We start from the raw sequence: 22,768 nt of genomic DNA on the forward strand, positions 1-22,768 counted from the left end.
GCAGGCTGGGTGGATAGAGGCTGGAGGGCAGGTGGAGCAGGAATGGGTGATATGGGTGGATAATGGCTGGGGGGGCAGGTGGAATGGGTGATCTGGGTGGATAGAGGCTGGGGGGCAGGTGGAGCAGGAATGGGTGATATGGGTGGATAATGGCTGGGGGGGCAGGTGGAATGGGTGATCTGGGTGGATTGAGGCCAGGGGGCAGGTGGAGCAGGAATGGGTGATATGGGTGGATAATGGCTGGGGGGGCAAGTGGAATGGGTGATCTGGGTGAATTGAGGCTGGGGGGCAGGTGGAGCAGGGATGGGCAGGCTGGGTGGATAGAGGCTGGGGGGCAGGTTGCATTAGGGTTGGGGGCTGGGTGGATCAGGGGTTGGGGGCGGGAGGAGGGATGGTGGATCTGAGTTGGGGGGTGGAGAGGGGCTGGTCAGGGCTTTCGGGGGATGGATCAAGGCTGGAGGGGGCACCGGGCTGGCAGAGGTGCAGGGCTCTGGCGGTGTCTGATACGTGTCCCGCCAGGAGGTTCTGTGGGAACTGGCCTCCTTCCATCTCTGCACAGACACCTGCTGCCATGTGCCCCCTGCCCCCTGGCTGAGTGGGGATGACCCAGCCCTGCCCCTGCCCCCCCCAGGGGGGGCTATTCCTTCTCGCCATCCCCGCCCAGGGCCCTGGCCCAGGCTGTGCCTTCCCTCTCCCTTCGGGCTCAGCAGCTTGTTCTGCCGGACGGGTTGAGGCAGGTTTTGCTGACCCTGCTGTTTTGTCAGTCAGGGTGACTCAGGCAGCGACACCCTGGCAGGGCCCTGGCGGCACGAGCAGAGGAGGAGCAGCGCCCACACGGAGCCAGATCACACACGCCCTCTCGCGGACACAGCGCCAGGGCCACCCACGGGGTCAGCCGGCTCCAGGCCTTGTTGCCTTTGGCTTGTAGCTGATGGGCTGGGCGTGAGTGGGGCTGGCTCCCTCCCCCGCCCATTGCCCAGACATTGCACCCCTGGACTTTGCCTGGCAACTCCCAAAGGGCCCGATCCTGCCCCCAGGATCCCAGCGTCACTGCGCCCTGGGGCGGACAAGCCGCTTGGGTACAGCCTGACTCTCACCATCCCCCGCAGCCCCACCACTGGGAGTCACTCCATACACCTCCATGCCACTAGCCCTGCTGTACCCATCCTCCTGGTATCTGGGCAGCCCGATGGGGCAGGGCCAGGCTGTCACCCCCTTGTGCCGGGGGGAGTTGGGGCATCAGTGAGATTTAGAGCCAGGCTTTTAAAGGTGTTTCAAAAGTCTCTGTGTGCCTAACTCCCACAGGCAGTGTCTACAGGGGCTTGAAGCCATGGCTGAGGGGTGTTGGCCCAACGCCTCAGGCCCTGGCCCAGCCTTGGACCCTAGGCCGGTGCGTTGGTGCCGCTATATTAGTGTAACGACCTGCTGTGCAGATCTGCCCCCAGCAGGCTCTCCTTCCCCTGTGTCATGGTGCCCATGCAGAGCTGGGGGGGAGGGGGGATTTTCTACAGCAACCCCAGCAAAGAGGCTTAAAAACTGATCCCAGCCGGCGGCTATGAGGGTGAAATGATCCCAACATGGCTCTGCCCCACTGCCCCCACCCTCCAAGCAGCAATGGGTTAAGCTGGCCCATTAGTCCAGGCCGGCTCCCTGAACTCTGACCTTGCCCCCGGCACCCTGCTGGGGAGAGCATGGGGCAGACAGCGTCACTGCGCTGCCAGGTTCCAGCAGCCGCGGCCCAGGGGGACGGGAGGCCATGCTCAGCGGAGGCGGGTGGCAAAGCACCGTGGGGACGAGTCAGCAGCATCCGAGCGACAGGCCGGCGCAGTCGGAGATGGTGCAGGCAGCCACAGGCGGCTCGCTCCGCTCGGGGCTGAGTAATGGGAGGTTCAGAGGGGTAGGGGTCGGGGAGAGGAATGGGGGCTGCTGGGCTGCTCTATTGGGGGGGCTGAGCCAAGGCCCAGGGGCTGCAGTGCTGGGCTAGAGGTCTGAGCCCTAGCTCGGTTCCTTGGTGGGGGGCTGGCTGGGGCTGTGTTGCTTCCTTGGCACTCCACCAGCTCTTGGAGAACTCAGGCTTTCAGTACAGAGCCCAGGCCCTGGGTGGCACAGCCTAGTGGTCAGAGCCGCTGGACCCCAGGCTGCAGCTCCCCTCACTGACATGGGGACAATGACCCACCCGTGCTCCTGGGAGTGCTCCGGGCAGGGGCGCTTAGTGTCTGGGTATGATGGCACCAGTCACCAGGAGGCCCCCAGCCGTGCACCCTCAGGCTGCCGGGACTCCCCTTCCTGAGGGCCACGGGAGCACCAGAAGAGAAACTGAGCTGGAGGCACATGCGGGAGGTGGCACAAGCACTGGGGACCCACTGGAGCATTTACAACATGCTGTGGGCGAGGGCAGTGCCACACAGTGTGTGAGTGTGCGACTGGCTCTGCAGCACCTGCTGGTGTCCAGCTGGCTGCAGCTCCCAGCGAGGATAAAAGCCCTACTGCTCGTGGAGGGTGGACATGCTCCCGGGAGGGGGGTGGCAGAGTCTGTGGCCCGCTGCCGTTTGCCAGGATTGCCTCCTTGTGCCCGTCTCTGAGCCTACCCAGGTCTGGCAGTGGCTGTGCCAGCTCAGGGGAAGGAGCGGGGGGCTCCCCATGCCCTGCTTCCTCCCCAGCCACCTAGGGACACTGAGGCTGCAGATGTTCCTGTGCTGCCATGAGCACCCCACATCTCTGTTCTGGGAGCAGCTCCTCAGCCACCTGGAGGCCAGAGGGCAGGGCTGGGAGGGGTACCCACCACTCCCACCAGCCAGTGCAAGCAAGTACCCCAAGATGGGACCATTGAATTGGGGGGAAACTGCCCAGGTGCATCCCCAGGGCTGCTGGGCAGGGAACAGGGGGTTTATTTGCCCTCAGGAGGCCTTCTGCCAGCCGGAGTGATTCTTGGGACCCATGGAGTACCCCCTGCTGTGTCTACAGGCGCGGGTGAGCTAGGTGTGGGCATGTGTACACGTTTCTGTGTGGGTGAGCGTATCAGTGCCTGTTGGACTCAGCCTGTATGTGTGTGTGTGTGTGTGTGTGTGTGTGTGTGCGCACATGCACGTGTGTGTGCGTGCATCAGTGCACACTGTTGTGTATTTCTGTGTACTTGCCACTGCTTTAGAGGGCCCTGCCGGTCTGGCCCAGGGTGGAGTCTCCTTCGATGAGCCAGCAGGTCTTGGGGTGACAGTGGTGGGACGGGTGCAGGAGCCAGGGTGGGGACAGGTGGAGGAATGCCTGGAAAATATGAATGTGCACAAACCAGTGGGGCAGGATGCCGGGCAGCCGGGGGCGTCCTCCGATCCACAGAACCCATCCTGGCTGTTTGAAAAAATAACAGAGCTGCGGAGGGAGAGTGTGTGCAGGGTGTGGGGGAGGGGGGGGGGTTTCACTACCTGCTCACTCTCATCAGTCCCAGAGAAATTGCTCAGTACCGCCTGTTCTCACCCAGACATAGCTGGCTGTGAGCAGTGAACACACCAGCTGGATAACCTGTTAGGAACTGGGCTACAAAAACCCACCCTGGAGCGGGAAGATGTAACATACTGGAGACAGTAAACACAGGATACGCTCTGCCTCTCCTTATCTTACCTCCCTCTCTCCTAATCCAGGGGAATACACCCCATCTAATCTACCCTCTCCCCGGCCACCTTCAGCCAACTGGACTCTAGAAACTCCCCTTTTCCAATCCAATCTTTGTATCACCAAATCTGATTCACAAAATTCATTGACTCTTTGCCAGGCCGGGCCTATGTGGGGAAGTGCCAATGACTTAATTCAAGTCTGTTTCAAAACCGATTTAAACGAGAGCAAGGTCCCATGTGGACGCTCCTCTTTCCATTAACAGCGGCTCCTTTTGGATGAGCAGATTCCTAACTGAGTTAGGACATAAACCCTTCTAGGCGGAGATCTTTGGACAACACGTGCAGTAGCAGAATGGAGTCTGAGCATTAATTTTGTACAGCGCCTGGCACAACAGGGATTCTGATTTTGGTTGGGGTCAGTGCAGCGCTGGCCCAGCCGGGTCATGATCTCCATTATAAAGTCAGAGAGTCAGAGTTAAGGCCAGGAGAGGCCACCACATCATGCAGTCTGACCCCCTATCTGCACAGCCCCCAACTCAATCTGGTCCCACCCCTTAAGCCCAACAACCGAAACTGTCCTGCTGAACAATAATAATATGAGGCCATTACAGTGTGCCACACCTGTTACCGTGCCAGGCGAAAGAGTCTCTTGTTCCTAGATCTCAAGGCTAACAGAGACTCCAGAGAACCGCCCCCCAATAATTCCCAGAGCCGACCTGTTAGAGAAACATCTCATCTTGACTTTAAAATAGCCAGCGATGGAGAATCCACCACGGCCCTCAGTACATTGTTCCAGTGGCTAATGATTCTCACCATTATTAGAGGGCAGAGTCTGTGCATCACCCGGTGCAAAGGGTCCCTGGTTGGGCCTCTAATGAGGTGGCACTCACCTCTGGTGAGCATCCTCCTCTGGCCGAGCGCCTGTGCCTGCACTCCCTCCGTTCCAATTGTCCTCCTGCCAAGTCACACACCATCTACGTGTGATCTCGCACAGACCCCTTCCAAGGTCCGTGTTTAACAGGGGCCCATCTTGGTGCCCTCTGTATAGTCCCATCAAGTCCATTCCCCCACTCAGAGTAGTACCCCGAGGGTTTCCCTTCCTGGAGACAGCATCTTCACCTTGACCTCAAGGCTTCATCACAACGTCCCAAAATAGACCATCTCCCCTCCGAGCTAGCCACAGCGATGCTGCTTTCTTAGACAGTTTCCCGCACTGCCCAGCTTGAAGACCCCAGAGGAACTGACCTGCCTTGGGCCCTGCAGCGCCTTTTATAGGGCCTTCCTCTGATTGGCCACTTCTCCTACAGCCACTCTAGCCTGCTTGGAGGACTTCTCCGTCACAGGGCCTCTCCGCACTGCCATTACTCCAGTCCATGGGGCAAACAGCACAGCAATGACTGAAATTCACAAGGGCAAAGGCAAGTGGGAACTGGGAGAAATGAGACAAAGGAGGCTAGGAACACAGGCAGGACACGCCAAAGCGAGATCCAAGCTGGCAGAGATGGAGCAGATCAGCCCGTGGGAACAGGAGCCAAGCATTGACCCAAGAGCCCATTCTGCCAGCAGCGTGCTGCTCTGACACCATTGGCATCTCTCTGTCGGGTAGTCACAGGTGTCTGGGGCCTTGCTCTTCCGCCTGGCCAGTGGAGGAGAAATTCGTGATGTGGCGTCCAGGGCTAGCCTAAGCGTATCTTGTGTCTTCGCACATGCCCCGTTCTGGAGCAGGGATGGCCACAAACAGCACATGAGGCAGCTTCCAGGAATCTCAGCTCAGTGTTAACACTTGGTTCCCAGGGAACAGCTGCCTCAAACTGATTCCACCCCCTCCCACCACCCTGCATCACCCATAAATTAACTCCTCCACAGCATGTCTCCCAAGAGTTCAAACTTGCTCACACGCTAAGAACAACCCCTTGGAAGGCTGTGCCATAGCGCCACCTGGTGACACCTGCCACAGCCCCGCTGACATTGACTGGGGCTATGCAGGTTACTCCTACAGCCTTGAGAATGTACCAGGGACTCAGACCTGTCCCCTGGGTTTTTTGAATTGTCCAAATTGATTGTCCAACAGGATGAAGGCTAATGCACCGTCTGGATTCCACAGGGGCTGTGTACTGGGCCTCTGCTGTATTCTACAACTCTCCTGCTCCCCGTGTGTGTATTCTACAACTTTCCTGCTTCCCATCCCCAGTCACAGCTGTTGCTACTGCAGGTGTTGTTGACCTTGGCTCTCGCTCGCCATGTGTAAAGTGGAGGTGCAGGTTACGAATCAGCCTGGCAGTGAAATAAACAGCTTTTTAAATACACCCTGGTGCCAAATTCCTCCTAATCCAGCAGCTACTGTATTCCACGGAGAGTGGGGTGAACAGGGCCTGGGCAGGGTTTGTTGGGCCTGGGAGCTGCAGCAGGGAGCTGGAATGCAGCTGGCCAGGTGCAGATCTACAGGGTCAGTGCTATGTCCCCAGCCTTGGAATTGGCTCTAGGAAGTACCCTTTAGTGGGCCGGATCCCCAACCTCACCTCCTTGCCTGAAGCCAGCCCTCCAGTGTCACACTGTGAGCATTGCTCCATGAATCCAACCAAGCCAGATCCCTGGGAGAGACGTCTCCACTCTGCCGGGATCAACACGCCTCACCCAGGATTACTCACCTGGAACCCAGCCGGGGAAGTTGTAGGTTAGTGCAGGGAATGGGAGGTTGCTGCACAGACCAGGCTGGTCGGCCCAGAGCCCAGCTGTGCTGCAGTGAACCCCGTCTGCTGGCTCTGTCTGACCCCCCTCAGCTCCCAGGTGAGAGCCACTCGCTTCCTCCAAAAGCCAGCTCCGACCCCCTCCCCTCACCCCTTCCCAGTGCTTGGGATCTGTGTTCAGCTCTGCTGCTGCAAGGCGAGGAAATCTCATCTCCCTCTGGGGCCTTGCTCAGTGCCCATGCCTGGGGATTAGATTTGCCCCTTGTTGGCTCAGATTCACCTTTGACATGGCGGTGGCCTCGGCCAGTTCTTCCGAACGAGGCTCAGACAGCGAGGCGATGCATGTGCCTGTGTCTCAGCCTGCCTGGAGAGCAAGCTTAGGCCTTTCACCCCCTCCCCCACTGGGGAGCCATGCAAAATATAGGGGAAACTGAGGCACAAATTCCCAGCGTGACACACCATGCAGGTTCTGTGCCATGGGATCTGCCTCTGGAGATGGCACCGTTTGCTTTGCTTGTTTCAAGGAGACGTTTTCCCCAGCTCCGTCTGGGATGCGCTCAGTTCTGTTGCGCAGGTGAGGTCTGTGATGCTGCAGAAGGCGAAACATCCCCCGGCTGAGCGGTGATGATACAGAAGGACTGGGGCTAGAATCTTTCTCCCCTGGAGCTGCTGTCTCCCTGCTACAATTTCTACTGGCCCTGCTGGGCCTGGAATAGCTGCTCTCGATTAAAATGAGAGGAGCGAAGGAATCAGCTCTGGATTCTCTTCACACGCGCATCATCCTTGCTCCATTTGCACCAGCCAAATGACTCCTGATTTACACCAGAGAGGCCGAGAGGAGAACTGTGTCTGTAATTCAGACATTTGCATAGATTCCTAGATTCCAAGGCCAGACGGAGCCATTCCGATCATCTCGTTGGTCTCAGAACCATCCACTGCCCCAAAATCCCAAGAGCAGCTTCAGAAATCATGAGTTTTATTTTGCATGACTAAATTAATTCAAAGCACCCCAACATTTGCCTTCTGGGCTGCGAGCTGTTGGGGAATCACATTTTCAAGCTTTTCGCTGGAACCGGGAGGGATAGGGACCTGATTGGTTTATGTATGTGAAGCAACAGTCCTCCATTAACAGGACTCCTGGAGCTGAGGCCTTACACACACACACACACACACGTGCGCGCGCGTGGTTTGAAGGTGCAATCAACTGGCCCTTTTAAACTAGAGGAACTTTGAAAGTCTCGGGGCCCTGTGCCCATCCCAGTGGGTGGCTGCCTGTCACTGAAGCGTGGCCTACCACATGAACCAGGAGAAACAAAGAGCAACTCCCCTGCATCTCACAGCCCCGGGGGTTTTGGGGAGCGAAAGCTGCCCTGACTTTGGCACCAGGAGAGGGCTCATGGGGGAGCCTCGAGAGCAGCTAGAGCCCCTGGAGGCGCAGGGTCCAGGCCAGACCCCTCTCCTCCCCCAGAACATGGTCCAGGGAGCCCAGGCTGGGCGCCAGACGCAGAACTCAGGCAGGCAGCAGGTACCTCAAGTTTGGTGTTGCCCTCTGAGCCCATGTCCCCCTTGTGGATCTAGCGCTGTGGTGGGGCAGGGCACAACCGACCCCCTGAGCCATTCTTCATAGCTACAGAATTAACCCCTGGAGCAGCCCGGGGCAGCCAGGGTCCCAGACAGACGGGGAGAAGGAGGCGGAGGGACCATGTCTAGCGGCCACGCTAGAGCTGGGGCTGGAACGCAGCTGTCCCACACTGTGCCTGGCAGGTTCCCTGCCCCCGTTCCCTGGCACATGAGACGCTGATGTGCTGGAATCTCATCTGGAACTGGGATCTCGTCTAGGCAAATATCGGTGCCTCCATCGTGGGTCCAGGGTGGGCTCAGAACCCGCCCCCAACACCCCACCCCCCACCCCACTGGTACAGCAGAGAAACAGAAATACTCCTTAGAAACTGTTGTCCTAAGAGGCTGCGGGATGGTCCGCGGCCGGCTCTTGGGCCAGCAGGGTTGGGGGAAAGGTGCTGGGATAGCACTGGCGGGACCTGGCTGTAAGCCCCAGCTCTGGGGGGTCTATCGTGGAGCCCATCTTGTGTCTGGTATACCCTGGAGGGAAAGCCACCCCATCCTAGTTCAGCTGGGAGCTGGTGAGGAGGAAATTACTCCTGGAGGCAGTCTTGCCTAGCAGGTAGAGACCCAGGAGACCTCGACTGTATTCCTGCTGCCTCTGCCCTGGGGGGACGTAAGGCAAGTCATGCCCTGCCTGTGCCTCAGTTTCCCCATCTCTGTAAAATGATGACAGCCCTTTGTTAGGATGGGCGCTGAGGGGGTATTAACCCAGGGCAGAACTTGCACAGGCAGGGTAGGGGCCCTGGGGTTTCAGCTCTTCCAGGACCGGGTTCTGTGGACTCACCCCCTCTATTCCCACCCCACGCCCTGTCGGCCTCGCGTCCCGTCCCCCCCGCAGGCAGGCCGGGGCCAGGCTGGGCAATTAGCCAGCTCACGCCCCCTCCTCTCCTGGCAGCCCCCGGGCCCCGATCCCCACGGATCGGGCCCGGATCTGCTCGCCTCTGTCCAGGGCAGCGGGGAGGGCCCGGGCCGAGGCCGCGCCCCCGAGAGAAACACCTGTTCCGACCTGCCAGACAGGTTCCTCCCCCCCCCGCCCGCCCGCCTCGGCGATGCAGGGCGAGCAGGTTGGGGAGCCGAGGCGCAGCAGCGGCCGGGCATGAGCCAGCGAGCCAGCGGGCCCTGAGCGCACGAGGCCCGGCCCCGGGGGATCCGCAGGGGGGACCCCCCCACGCAGGAAGACCCCACGCGTGTCGTGCCAGCGGCGTCATGAGCGGCCCCTTCGCCCCGGCAGCGGCCGCCGCGACGTGGAGATTCCTGCTGCTCTGCCTCGCAGCCTCCGGTGAGTGGCACCGAGCGGGGGGGCTCCAGAGGGGCCGGCCTGGCCGCCCCGCCCGGCAGCGATGTGCCCCTTTGGGGCTGGGGGGGAGGGTGAGTCGCCCCCCCCCCCCCCGGATCCTGGGGGAAACCCAGAGCGGGGCAGGATCGGGCCCCCGGGGCTTTGGCAGAGTGAAACTGTTGAGCCCTTTGGGTGTCCCGTGCATGGGGTATCCCCCGGTTCTCCCCACCCCATTGCAGCCCCCACAAACTGGGCCCTGGGCCCTGGGCATCTTCCTTTGCCCAGTATCAGGCAGGTGCCTTTTGCTTCCACAATGGCTCACGGTTGTGATCCCCCTACCCTGGAACCGGCTCCGGCATCCCTGCAACTCGGGGGGCAGCCCGCCCTGCTGGGCTGTGACAGTTTGGTCTCCCCGTGGGGATCACGGGTGGCTGGAGTTGGGTCTGGGGCCCAGGGGTAAAGGGCCGGCCAGGGAACGAGAGACTTGCTCCCTTGCAGACAGCACTGGGGATGGGGACTCCTTGGCACGGCTGTCCAAGGGGGTGTGCGTGTGGCTCCCAGAGATGGGGCAAGCTGCAACCAAGCCCACCCCAGTAGGGGTGTGCACCCCCCTCCCCCGTGACCCCCCTCCGGCTGTGTGTTGGCACCTGCCCACCCAGCCTGGCTGGCTCCCAGCGACTCCACCAACGCTGCCCCTTCCCAGCCCTGCCCCGTGTCAGCTGAGCTGCTGAGTCAGGTGGCTCAGAACCAGCCCTGACTCAGGGCACGGCGGGATCATAACAAGCCGAGCTGGGCAGGACCGGGCAGGTGAGCGGCTGCTCAGTGCCCCTATAACACCCGGCACAATGGCACCTCCACCTGCTGGGGGGTCTCCCTGGGTGGTGTGTGTTGTAGGCCTCCCCAAGCATGGTCCCGCCCACACTGTGCCCGGAAGGCCCCCCCCCTGCTTGCCTTGGCCCCAGCCCAGGCTGACTGGCTGCTCCTCCTTTGGGAAGCAGGCTGGGGCTAGGAACGGCTTGGGGAGGCGGCACATGCAGAGGGCTCTGAGCTCCGGCAGGAGGTGGGCTGCTGGGGCAAGGCTGGTTGGGAGCTAGTGTTCCCGAGCCAGTGGGTCCCTGCCTGCCCACTGAGGTCTCTGTGCCCCATTCAGGAGGATTCTGAGACAGCAGAGCAAGGGCACAGGCATGGAGCTAGCTGAGGTGGACGAGGGACCCCGGAAAATGCCCAGGCCAAAGCACCTGCCCGTCTGTGCGTACTTGGGGCCGATCCGGGCAGGCTTCAGCCCGTCCCCGTCTCATGCAGCTGAGCGGAAGCTGCTGCATGAGCGGGACTCAGTGGCCGCCTGTCTCCAGGGCCAGCCCAGCGGCTGGTGACTGACGCCGAGGCGGCACGTTGGCAGGGTGTGGCGCCGGTGACCGAGCTCTTATTAAACAGGGTGTCAGCTCTGTGCGTCTCTGGCCCGGGGCACCGGGCCCAGCAGGGCTCCGGATTGCTCTACAGCTAAAAGCAACCACCGACCCCCAGCCCTACAGGGGGCAAAGCAGGCGGGGGGCCCAAGTTGATGAACCTCTTCCTCTGCCCATAGACTATCAATCTGCGACTTGGGGGCCCACTGCCCCCGAAGGCTGACGAGCTAATTTGCATGTTTAATTGGCACCCAGCTTTTTAAACCACAGCTTCCGCTCTAATCAATATATATTAATGATCATGATGATCCTTTATTAATTATAGAGGAAGGCTTCCGGTTTACGCCACTCATCAGCTGAAAAACAGGGGAGGCATTTGCCTGGTCCCTTTCTCCAGGGCACAGTCCCTGGCTGGTTTCCAGACACAGGCTGGGAGAGTCTGTGTTTCAAAGGGACGCAGAGTCCTGCAGACTGTCAAGGGGACGTCTCTTGTTTGCATTCAGAGATGGGCCTGGTCCTCCCAAGTTCAGTTCTGGCTTCAAAGCAGGAGGCTGTTTGGATCCTGAGTTTAGGGGTGGCCCCGAGTATTGTAGGTGCACTTGATCCTGTCCCTTCCCCACCTGGATGGGGGTGATTTGTATTCGCATTCCTCCACTTGCTTGCCCCATTCTCCTCTCCAGCGCTGATCGAAACTGAAAGAACAGGATGAATCATGGGCTGCCTTCACTGTTCTTTGTACCCCTTCCCCCCACCCAGGGGACCCGTGAAAACAAGCTGCTCTCCTAGTCAGTTTCACTTCCTGGTTCTAGCCCATGCACTGCGCAGCTTGAGCTTGAGGGGGATGCCGGTCTCTGTGTCTGGAGCCACCTGTTCCCACTCGAGGCTTGCGAAACCTCCCACCCTGGGAGTGTGCAGTTCCATCCCAGGGATGTGTGTGTGTGCGTGGGAAGGGGGGGGATTTAAAAACAAACTAGATTCAAGGTGCAATTTATGACTCGCTCCCTTTGTGTGACTGTGTGCCAGGGAGGAAGGGAACCCAGACTGGCCCTGCCTGATACTAGCCACGGGCTCCTGCATGGGAGATGCCTTAGAACCCAAATACGGCTCCACGTTTTGGATCCAGACCCTGGAACTGGTTTGGCTCTGGATCTGCACGTTCCAGCTCAGCTCTCCCTCAAGGCCCTGGCAGTGGTGGAGGGAAGCTGGGGGGGGGGGGGAGGGGGGGAAGATGTCCAGGTTATAATCTCCTTCCGGTCCCAGGATTCCCTGACACCTCCCCATGTTCTGCTTGTCTCTCCCGGTGTGCGACTCTTGGGCGTGGGGGTGGCTCCAGAACTCATTGTCTTCCCCTCCCTTGTTGCCTTTCTCTTGGTTTCTTTGCCTATTGTATGTGTCCAGGCACATCCTCGCTATCATCACACGCAATAGAAGAAGCTGGGCGTCTCCTCTCAACGCCATGCTCCATAATCAGGGCTCGGCAGCCAGAGGGCTGCTCGCTGTTTAATGCTCCGTGCGTGGGTCTTGCTGTGGGGGATCAGCGTGTGTGTGCGTGCGCGTGTGTATACGTGTGTGCGTGAGTGTGTACGCAAGAGAAGAAGGTGGCAGGTGTGTGTGCAAGTGGCCAGCACCCTGGATCCTCCAGCTCCAAGACTCTCTGCAGCCCCAAGGGAATTTCTTGGTTGACTGTGGTGAGAGTTGGACCTGGCCCCAGAAGCACGAGCCCCAGTTACAAGTGCTGAAGGAGTCCGAGACTCCCCACAGCTGGTAGTCAGCAGCTACTGGGATGGGTGTGTGTGTGTGTGTGTGTGTGTGTGTGTGTGTGTGTGTGTAACAGCCAACTGGCCGTGGAAGTGCAGGGGGCTGGGTGTGCAGGAGCATGTGCGGGGTGGGGGTGGGGTGGACACATCTGTATCACACAACAACACCCTGCACCCACGGGGACCGTTCTGTGGCCAGATCGTCCCCCCTTTGTAACAAGGCAATGCTTGCCCTTTAGCTCGCCCACGGATATGCGCCCGCAGTGAGTGTTGCTCCCCCTCCCCACACCACAGGAGGCTCCGTCACGAGCGGATAACAACCTGCTACTGCTGCTTGATGTCAGAGTTGCTCCTTTATCGCCAGTGGTTGGTCTCTTTGCTGAAGGTCCTTGCTCAATTCCTGTTGGTGGCATCTGGCTGGGGTTGCAGCTCTAGGAGGGATTCAAAACTAGGTGTGAATTTGTTGTATTGTACTGCCAAGGGGAACTGTGGTTTAGTAGCAAGGGCACTATCCTGTGAGTCAGGACACCTGGGTTCTGTTACTAGCTCTGCCACAGGCCCTGGGCAAATGCCTTGGTGACTCAGTTTACCCTCTTGCTTTTTGTCTGATTACACTGTTGGGGCAGGGACTGTCTCTCACTGGGTGTCTGTGCAAGGCCCTAATGTAATGCCAGGAGTATTTCAACCTGATTTGTGGTGTAAAGATACTTAGCTCCTGCCTGCTGCTTGGGGCTCATCTCCTATGAGTGCAGCCTCCCTTGGCTAAGAGCAGACGTTTCTCTGACGGATCTGCTCCAGCAGTTGTTCTGGGGATGCATCCCTGGTCGGGGCGAACCAGGCGGTCACCAGATCACAAGGATCTGGCCTTGGTGGCTCTGAAGCAATGTCAGGGAGGTACCTGCAGGGGCTGGGAGACTCCCCCATGTGCTGGCGCAGCCCGGGGGCTGTCTTGGAGTCCAGGCTGGGCTCTGGCACTGTACAGTCCTGCTCTCTCCGGCTCCAGTACCCTGGCTGACTCGTCTCGCCCACCCTAGGGGATGGAGGAGGTCAGTGGGTTAGAGAGATTCAGGCTAAGTGAAGGTGCATATGGTCTGACAGTGGGAAGGAGCCAGTTGCTGCCCTGAATTCTGCCTGTTCCCCCTGGAATCCTTAACGCCAGACGGGGAATCTCTCAGAGAGGGTCACTTGGCCTTGCACCGGAGCGATGGGCAGGGGTGGAATCCCAGGGGCAGGGTTTCTGGCTTAGGAGATTTAGGTGCTCAGACTTGATGGCTGCATGGCTTGAGAGCCTAGAGCAAAATCCTGGCTCTACCGAAATCAACAGCAAAACTCCCAGGGACGTCGCCGAGGCCCCAGCGAGCTCCTGGGGAGAACGCCTGTGGGGCACACTCCCCCGGGGCTCACTCAGGACTGACGTAGGGGTTCTGCGAATGGGTGGGGGGCTTTGGATCCCATCTCCCCAGCTACGGAGAGCAGGTGGCCGGCAGGAAAAGCTCCTGGCTCCGGGTCTGTGCAGCGACGCCAGGTCACTGCGAGGGGCTCTGTCCCGCTTTGGCTGCCCTGGCCAGATCCTGTCCCCAGCTAAGGCGGATCCCACGGTAGGAGCAAAACCTGGGGTCCCCCTGAACAGTAGCAACGGGGACGCAGGGCCTGAAACCTCCAGCAGTTCCCCAGGAAGCTGGCTTGACTCCGCAACATTCGCCCTGCGGGGCAGCAGGAAATGGGAGCCCCGGGAAAGGAGACTTTGCCCAAACCCAGCCTAACGGGAGCCGTGCGGCCAGTGAACAGGCAGGAGCCCAAACCACTGAGCCCCGGGCCCCGGCCACTGGTCATTTGTCATTGCGGGGAATGGCCAATAAACCTGCTGGGCGGCCGACTCCCAGCCCTGTCACCCTGTGGCATGAGCAGGCCAATTAGCTGCGGCTTTGCCGCTGCCTGGGAGAGAGCCGCTGGGCTGCATCCCGTCGGGCCGCTCAGCTGGTCCCGAGAAGGCCCAGCCTGAGGGTTCCTCTGCCTCGCCCCCTTGTCCAGGGGCTCGCAGTCCCGGGCTAGTTTCTCCAGCTAACGCCCGGGGCTGGGATGGGCCCCAAGCTCCTGTCTGCTGCAGTGGGAGAGCTGCGGGCTGCTGGCTCCCCGGGGGCTGGCTGGCATGCACGGAGGGGGCACGGGTCTGGCACTAACTGGCCCTGCAGAGGCAGCAGCTGGCACAGCTGGGAGGGGGCAGCAGGAGGGAGACCACAGCTGGGAGACTCTCTAGCATGGCAGGGCGCTAACTCAGAGACCAAGCTTAGTGCCGTAGCGCTGAAGTCTCGCCCCTCCTGCCTGGCAGCACCGGGCATCAGTGGGCATCGGCTTTCACCGGGCGCCCCACTCAAGAGCAGGATGAGCCAGGGAGATCCCCCCCCCCCCACCTTTATCTGAAGCCTCCAGGGGGTCCCAGGAAGCTGCCTTGCCTGCAGTGGTTTCTCAGTGGGGCTTCTCTGGGAGTCTGGCTCGTTCGGGGCTGGCAGTGACCCTGCCCGCTGTCCACCTGCCCTGGGCTCCGAGCAGGCTGCGCGCCGCTCCTGTGCTGGGGGGGCGTGGGGGGGGGGCAGAGGGGCAGGTTGAGCAAGGTGCCCAGCGCTTACCACGGCTGAGTCCGGCCGGGGTGAGAGCTGCCCAAGCAGGGAAGAGATGGAGGACGGGCTTGTGAGTAAGGCTGTGGGGTGATTGTCAGCCAATTAAGTCCCAGCTCTGTGCCTCAGTTTTCCCCTCTGTAAAATGGGGCGATAGTTGCTCCTGCCCAAGGGTGCCGACAGACCGGCCAGGCCCCTGAGCAAGGTGTGTGTGTGCGGGTGGCTCCATGCTTCCAAAGGGGGCGTGGCCTCGGGCGGAAGGGGCGGGGCTGCCCAGCGCACACAGCAGCGGGCCCCCCCAGGCAGCCCTGAGAGCTGCCTAGGGCCCAAGGCTCCTGCAGTAGCCGTGGTGATGACCAGGAGCCCCAGGCCCTGTAGGATCACCAGGCCCCAAGGCAACTACCCCTTTTGCGCCTATAGGCAGGCCTGCTCGTGCCCCGGACATGTTTTCTCTACCGAGACTGTGAGCTTACCAGGGCCAGGACTGGCTGGTGCAGCCATGGGGCCAGTTGCTCTCAGGTTTGGCAATTTCCAGTCTGACTTTGGGACCTGGAGCATGAGCTCCATGGCCCCGTGCCTGTCCCTTGCTGTGTGTCTGCACAGCTCCCGCCATGACCTGTGTGGTGCTTGGCATGACAGCAGGGACCCCTGGTCTCTTCAGATGTGACGTCACGCCAGTAACAGTAAGAACCAGCCGTATGTGACCCGTGGGACTGTGACCAAGTTGGCCTGAATTTTGAGAGTCGTTCTTGGCAGCGTGTGGGCGACACGCTCGCAACGACCATAAAAGAGACATTCGCGTTGACTTGAAATCTGCTCCCCCGGCCGACACTAAGAAGCCTTCCTCCAAAGAGAGTGGGACTGCGCGTGGCACATGGGCGGAGGCCCTGCCTGTAGGACCGGGCCAAAAAGTTCCCGCAGAATTTCAGCTACCTGGCTGCCAGCTGGCTTCCCAGGCTACGTCTAGACTGCAGGCTTCTTGCGCAAGAAGCTTTTCTCGGAAGAGAACTTCCACAAAAAACCTTTTTGCGCAAGAAAGCATCCACACTGCAAAAGCGCGTCGAAAAAGCGATGCGCTTTTTCGAAACAGAGCGTCCACACTGCATGGCCGCTCTCTCGCATGTAAGCAGTGATTGCTATGGACAGAATGGCCACCAGGGCACCTGTGCTTTTTCCTCTTCCCTCTTCTTCCGAAAAAACTCCCTCTTCCCCGTCCACACACGCCTTTCTGCAAAAGAGCTCTTTCGGAAAAAGGCTTCTTCCTCGTAGAATGAGGATTACCAATTGCGCAAAAAGCCCTCTGTTCTTTCGATTTACTGTGGAAAGAACGCGCTTGCAGTGTGGACGTGACTCAAGTTTTGTCGGAAAAACGGCCCAACAGCAGCTGGGCTCATTGGATCCATTCCCTCTCGCGGAGCCGGGGCTCTGGGCAGCTCAGAACTGGGGGAGGGAGAGAAAATTCTGTCTCCTGTGGGCAGCCCAACAGTCCGGAATGAAATTGTGAGGAAAAGTCCCACACTTGAAATATTTGACGGAAGGAAACTTTCTAGTTCGGGAACCTTGCAGTGAAACAGGTGGGTAGGATTGAAATGAGGCCGTAGAGTTGAGTGAATTAGCTGCGCTTGTGAAGGAAGCTCCGAGACGCCACTTGACTGTCTCATCTTTCGCCAGCCAGCCTGTGGCATGTTGTCTGCCGTGTCGGTCCCAGGATGTTAGCGCGACCGGGGGGGGGGGAGCATCTGAGATTGAGCCAACGTCTGCCGGGGAGATCAACAAGCTGCCAAGCGCCACAGAGCTCCTCTTTGTGTCTCTCCGCGGCTGGTCTCTTTTGCCATCCGAAGTTGGTGCAATAACAGAGGTTTCCTCACCTGCCTGGTGTGTCTGTCACCCGGCGACGACGTTTCAACGCCGCAGCCGATCGGTTCCAAAATGCCAGGGCCGGTTCTAGGTACCAGTGACAGGGTCCTGCTGATCTGGGGGAACCTTGGGAAACAGGAAGGGGGAATAATGGGGGACATACGGAGCTCTTGTCATGCAGTGGGCTCAGCCGCAGCGATTAGCTGTAGCTCTAACACAGGGGTGGGGAACCAAAGGGCCTTGGATCCGACTCCGAGGCTCATGGCTCCCCACCCCAGCATTGGGGAGGCCTCACTAGTGCTTCAACCCCCCTACCGCCTGCCCCATTGCGGGGCTGGAACGCACAAAATCTAGTAGCCTGGGCCCCGCTACGCTCTGGTGGGGGAGGGGAACGTGGGGAGTCTTTCTGCTTGTCGGTCGGGGCCACGTCAGTGGGGTTTGGGGTTTTTTTTTGCTGCTCACTTGTGTGCAGCCCCCGATTCATTTTTCTGTGGCCCCTGACCCAAGAAAGTCCCTCCCCCTGCTCTACCAATCGGCCGAATGGCCCCCAAAAGGAAATGAAACAGAACGCGGAAGTGGAAACAAGCATCTCCGATGCCAGAGTGAATTGTTTTGTTTGGGTCAGATGTTTTGTCCATATGACGTGTCCGTTTCGACATGACACTGGTATTTCCCAGCGGACAGCTGTCCTGTTGGCTCTGTCGTGTCCCACACGCACATGGGTGGAGACAGCTGTTGGTGCCGTTCCATTGGAGCCCTCCGGCTGGGTGGTCAGACAGAGGCTGCGTCGGCTGGACCCGCCTGCAGTTTTCCTCCCTTGCTAGCGGAGGGGCAATGCCCCGTGCCCGCCACCCTCTGGCAGGGCCAGGAAAGTCCTGCCCTACCGCTGCACCTGTGAGAAAGAGGCAGCCCATGGCAGTCAGGGCTGGCGCCCTGTAGCCCAACACGCCTGGTCCCTTCCGAGCGCGGAGGCTGGGTCTGACCCAGTGGCTTTGTGCAGAGCTTTGCCTGCAGCCCCACCGGCGCTGGGGAGGAGCAGGCTGGTGGAAGGAGCAAGCGGCAGCTGTTTTTCTGGTTGGGTGGGTGCGTTTCTCAGCTTATGCTGCGGGTGCAGTTAGCTTTATGGGCTAATGAGCTGGGAGGGACTGGCAAGGCAAGGACAGGGGGTGGAACCTGCCAGCTGGGTTGCGAAAGGCAGGAACGGCCCTGAAAACTCTCCCTGACTCTCACTGCAAGCGTTGGGGGTGCTTATTTCTGGGGGGGGGGGGCAGTGAAACAAGCAAAGGAGGAAGGAGACACTTTGCGGGTCTGTAAGCCCGGCCAGCTCAGGGTACCAGAGCATCAGTGAATCCATCCTCTCACTCACCCACCAGCTGGGTTCACCTTCTTATCCCAGGTGGGGAAACCGAGTCACGGAGCAGAGAACGTGACTTGCCCAGGGCCGCCCGGTGAATCTTTGCCAGGACAGTGGAAAGAACCAGGAGCCCTGGCTCCCAGTCGTCCGTCCGTCCGTCACCCAGGGTGCCGATCGCTGCAGCGCGGAGGCAGCTGTGACCCTTCTGTGTAGTGCGATGCACCCGCTGCACGTCCTGCCCACGGGAACCCAGAGCAGTGACGGGCTTTAGGGGGGTGTGGGAGCATGAAAGGGTTGAGGCTGGGGGGTTAAAAGACATTCAAGGGTGGGGCTGTGAAGGGGGAAGGGGGTGAAGTGTAAGGCCTCTGGACTAGGTGAGGGTGTGACAGGCGTGTGGTTACAGTCTGCTGCAGGTACCCTCTGCCCTCTGTATTTCTGCCCTCACCGCGCTTGTGCCAGGCTCAGCGGCTTTGCCAGCTGCCTCCCTTCCTGCCACGAGCTCCCTGTGCCTGCAAAACAAAGGTGCTTGTGCAATGGGGCTGTGAACCAAAATGGGGGGGAGGGTGGCTCCAGTAAGAGGGGGCTGGTCTGTCATTCCAACAGTCAGGTCCCCACAAGCCTCAGGGGGTCCTCTAAGGAGCTGAGCACCAGCAGATGCCAGCAGCGTGGTCACCCCAGGCTCTGCAGAGTCCAGGCCTGGCCTGCTCTCCTGTCTGCCTCCATCCCTCTTCTCCCCTGGGCACCCACGGTGCCTTCCCTTGCCTGCCCTTGCCGAGGTCCCGGGGATAAGACGGGGCTGGGACGGCGCCTGACCCAACCCTCCCGCTCTGCAGGTTGAGCAGCCAACACCGAGCCAGCACAGCCGGTCGGCGGCCGCAGTCGTTTGGCCAATTAACTTGATTGCAGCCCCGTGGGCACCGGTGTTACACACACGCTGGGACACGGGGATAATTGCCCTGCATTTCGCTGACGAGCCGAAGGAGCCAGGAGCTGGTGGAGCCCGTTGGGGAGTCCTTTTGTTTTGTTTTACCCTCCGGCACCCGGGCACCGCGCCGCTCGCAGCCCTGCGGCCTGGGCAGAGACACCCAGGCGCTGCATGGCCAGGCGGGGAGCTCTCCGAGTCCAGCCCTTCGCTGGTGCTCCAGTTCCTAAATCCCAGGAGGGGCTGGGCCTTCCCCTCACTACGGCCACAGTCGCCAGTGAGGAGAGTCTTTGTAGTGTGGCACCGCACGTCACTAGAGCGCACGAGGGGCACTAGTAACGTGCACCAGTGCCCGGACTCTTTTACACCCTGGCGGGGCTGGGACCAGCACCCTGGATCTTCGCCTCCAAAGCAACAGGCCTCTGCCCCAGGCTCTTCTTCGCAGTGTTAGGGCTTTCGTGCTGCTCCTTCCGGACTTCCAACTGGGCAGGTGTCAGGGCACCGCTGCGGGCAAGGCAGCTTTTCCCAGCTGTGTGCCGAGCGCCGAGAGCGGTGCCCGTCGGTGCATGTGCCGCCGATAGCGACTTTGCCAGCTGCCTCCCTTCCCACCACGGGCTCCCTCCCTACACTTCTGTGAGGCTGGGCCCTCCCTTAGGGCAGGGGGAGAAGGGGCTGACAGCTGGGGGGGCGGGGCTTAGGAGACGAGCAGCAGTGCAGGCCGGTGCAGTGTGACGCGTCGCTGTCTGCGCGCACTAATGAGGCCACTGGCCTTTTGCCTGCACCGGCCGCATGGCTGAGCCAATGTGAATTGTGAGGAAAGGGGATGTCTCCATGCGCTCTGGTGTCTTCCTGCCAGGGCCTTGGCATGCTTGTGTAAGCCACACACCATGGCTCCATCTACACTGCGGGTTTTCTGCGGAAGAGGAAATGCAAGTGGAGTGCTCATTTGCATATCTTGCATTCTCATTTGCATATTTTCTTCCAGTCCTTTTTGCGGAAGAGGTTTTTGCGATACAAAGCCCTGTGTAGACGGGGCCATTTGTCGGAAAAAAAAAACCTTTTGCGGAGGATCCCTTATTCCTCAAAAAAGGAGGTTTACAGGCTCTTGCACAAAAGGGTTTTCTTTCCGACAAATGGCTCCGTCTACACAGGGCTTTTTATTGCAAAAAGGATTGGAAGAAGATATGCAAATGAGAGTGCGAGATATGCATATGAGCGCTCCATTTGCATTTCCTCTTCTGCAAAAAACCCGCCGTGTAGTCGGAGCCCTACGGTGGCTCACTGTCCCAGGTAGTGGCACTTCCAAGCAGAGATAAGAAGGGAGCTCTACAGCCTAGGCTGATTGGCAGCTGACTTCATAGCGCAAGCAGCAGAAGTGCCTACACACTAAGCTCCAAAGGTCCCGGGTTCAAATCTGCCCAGTGGTGGTTACGCTTGTTTTCCCTGGAAGTGTGGCCGACAGAGTTGGATCTGGGGGGGCTGAGTAGAACACATGCTGGAGAGAGCTGGGGGGGTGGGTCCCACAGGGCAGGAGCTAGAGCGGCACCGGCTGCCTGGGGTCAGAAAATATTCCTGCTTACTCAGATCCAGTGGAGAGCAGAGCGACCACCCTGCCGGGAGAAGCCGGGACTTACAGCCCAGGTGCTCCAAGCTGCATCACTGCCCTGGCAAGGGGTCTGCAAAGAACAATCCAGCTCCCAGGGGGTTTGTGTCCCTCCGCCTTTCGGTTGGACAGCAGCTTTTGGCACTGCCCCATGGCGGGAAGGTCTGGTTGGAAGGGACGGGGCATCCCGGTGCATTTTGCGGATTCCGGGGGGGGGGGGGGGGTGTTCCCTGCCTGGGTTCTCAACTGAGTGTCGGGCACGTCCTCCAGCACCCTGGACCTCATGCAGCCCCCAGAGCCATCCTGGCTCCCACATGTGATAGGGCAGCTCCTTGCTATGGATGCTCGTCCCCTGTGGTCAGGCTTTCCGGGTGCAAACCAAATGAGGGCTGCACCTGGCGGAGGAGGGGGAACCGCAGGCTGCCCCTGTGCTGCAGGGTGTGCGACGTGAGAAGGACAGGTTGGATGGAGGCTGTTTGTACAGCCGCTTGTTCCTTCCCCTCACAGCGGATCAGGCCATTTCTCCCCTTGTCTGTCTCCCCTTCCATTTCAGGCCTCAAACAGCTGGGTTCCCAGCCCTTAAAGCTGAAGCCCGCCCCGCGCTGGGGAGATGCCAGCTGAGCTGTTGCTGCCCCTCCCCTCTGTGCCCACCCAGGGCAACCAGTGGGGGGTGGAGTTGGGGCAGGGCGGGTTATGCTGCACGAGGCAGGACAAAGTCTGGACCAGGAGCTACCCCATAGGGCTGGTAGCTGATGTTGTGTCCTGTCCCTTCCCCAGACCCCTTCCTGGGGGGACAGGACACAACATGGGGAGGGGCGAATTAATCTTGTGCAGCAGGGCAGCCTGCGCCTTGTCTTACATGGGGGAAACTGAGGCACGGGGTGGGGACAGGAGCAGTGGCCCAGATGGGAGAAGGATCCAGGTGACCTGACTCCACCCACTCCCCGGGGCCCTGCCGAGCAGAGATGGACGCTCAGGGTTGGGGAAGGGGCTGGCCATCCTGCTGGCTGGTGGGGGGCACTGGAGGGTGAATGGGGAGTGCTTGGGTGAGATGCTCCTGCCGTGCGAGAGGCAGAGGGAAGCTCATGAAGGCCCCAGCTGGCTCCAAGGACCCAGAACAATGAGGGGCTGACGTAAGCCCAGCTGGCAGCTAATTCCCCTTAAGACCCGGCTTGACGTTAATCAGGGGGTAGGGCCTGGAGTGTCCATTGTTCCTGCCACCCCTGGCCCCTCCGATATTAAAGGGACCAGCTGTTTGCTGGGGGGGGGGTTAGATCTAGCGCAGAGGACCCCTTGGGAAACGGCTCCCCTAGTAGGGATGTGAACGGGTAACCAGTTAACTGGTTATGCGGTAACTATCACCCTTCCCGGAGGATGCTTACCAGGTAATGGTTAACCACTTTCTTGGGAGCAGCCCTGCTGGGCCCCCACATGGGACTCCTGCCAGCCTGGCAGACGGGATCCCATTTATTCAGTTAACCGGTTAAACATTAGGGTTAACCATAACATTTAACCAGTTAACTAATCCATCGGGGTTTTACATCCCTGTCCCCAAGGGTCCAGACTCTGGCCCAGCCCCCCTGCTGGGAGGGCTCCTGGCTTCATTCTCTGCACACAAAAAAGAGCCAGGGAAAATGTGTTGAGCAAAAAACAAACACCGGGGAGTAACCAGAGAGACCCGGGGGCAGGGATTCAGAAGGTCGGGCCGAAATTCGAATCCCGAGTGCTGGCCCACTCCCCATAGCGCCCCTTCTGGGAGAGCGCCTTTGGGGGAGGGACAACATGTGGGGTTATAGTGTGTCCTGCGGGGAATCAAGTTTGGGGGGGAACAGCCCTCTTGCCGCCAAGCAAATAACACCCCAGCTGACCCCCCCTTCCCTGCTCTGGGGCCCTGAGGCAGATGTATGGGAGCAGCTAAACCTTTCAGCCAGCAGCTTGCAGGCTGGTGGGGTGGGAAGCTGCACCTGAGAGCAGAGATTAGGGTGATGTGGGACTAGGGACATGCCGCCCCATCCCCCATCTCTCCCCTCGGCATACTGGGCACTGCAAGGATGCAGCTT

The 22,768-nt window shown here is 59.9% G+C and overlaps 1 protein-coding gene across 1 annotated transcript in view; it reads left to right on the forward strand.

Annotated features, from left to right (window-relative positions):
* Positions 1–8,950: 8,950 nt before the first annotated feature.
* The window catches only part of NECTIN4 (nectin cell adhesion molecule 4), a 49,506-nt gene continuing 35,688 nt past the window's right edge, over positions 8,951–22,768 (forward strand). Inside the window, exon 1 of the mRNA XM_075908137.1 lies at positions 8,951–9,197. Coding sequence (XP_075764252.1) covers positions 9,125–9,197 — 73 coding nt within the window. The 5' untranslated portion in view covers positions 8,951–9,124. The remainder of the gene's footprint in view (positions 9,198–22,768) is intronic.

Source organism: Pelodiscus sinensis, chromosome 24 (genome assembly GCF_049634645.1).
Source record: "Pelodiscus sinensis isolate JC-2024 chromosome 24, ASM4963464v1, whole genome shotgun sequence".
Classification (NCBI taxonomy): Eukaryota; Metazoa; Chordata; order Testudines; family Trionychidae; genus Pelodiscus; species Pelodiscus sinensis.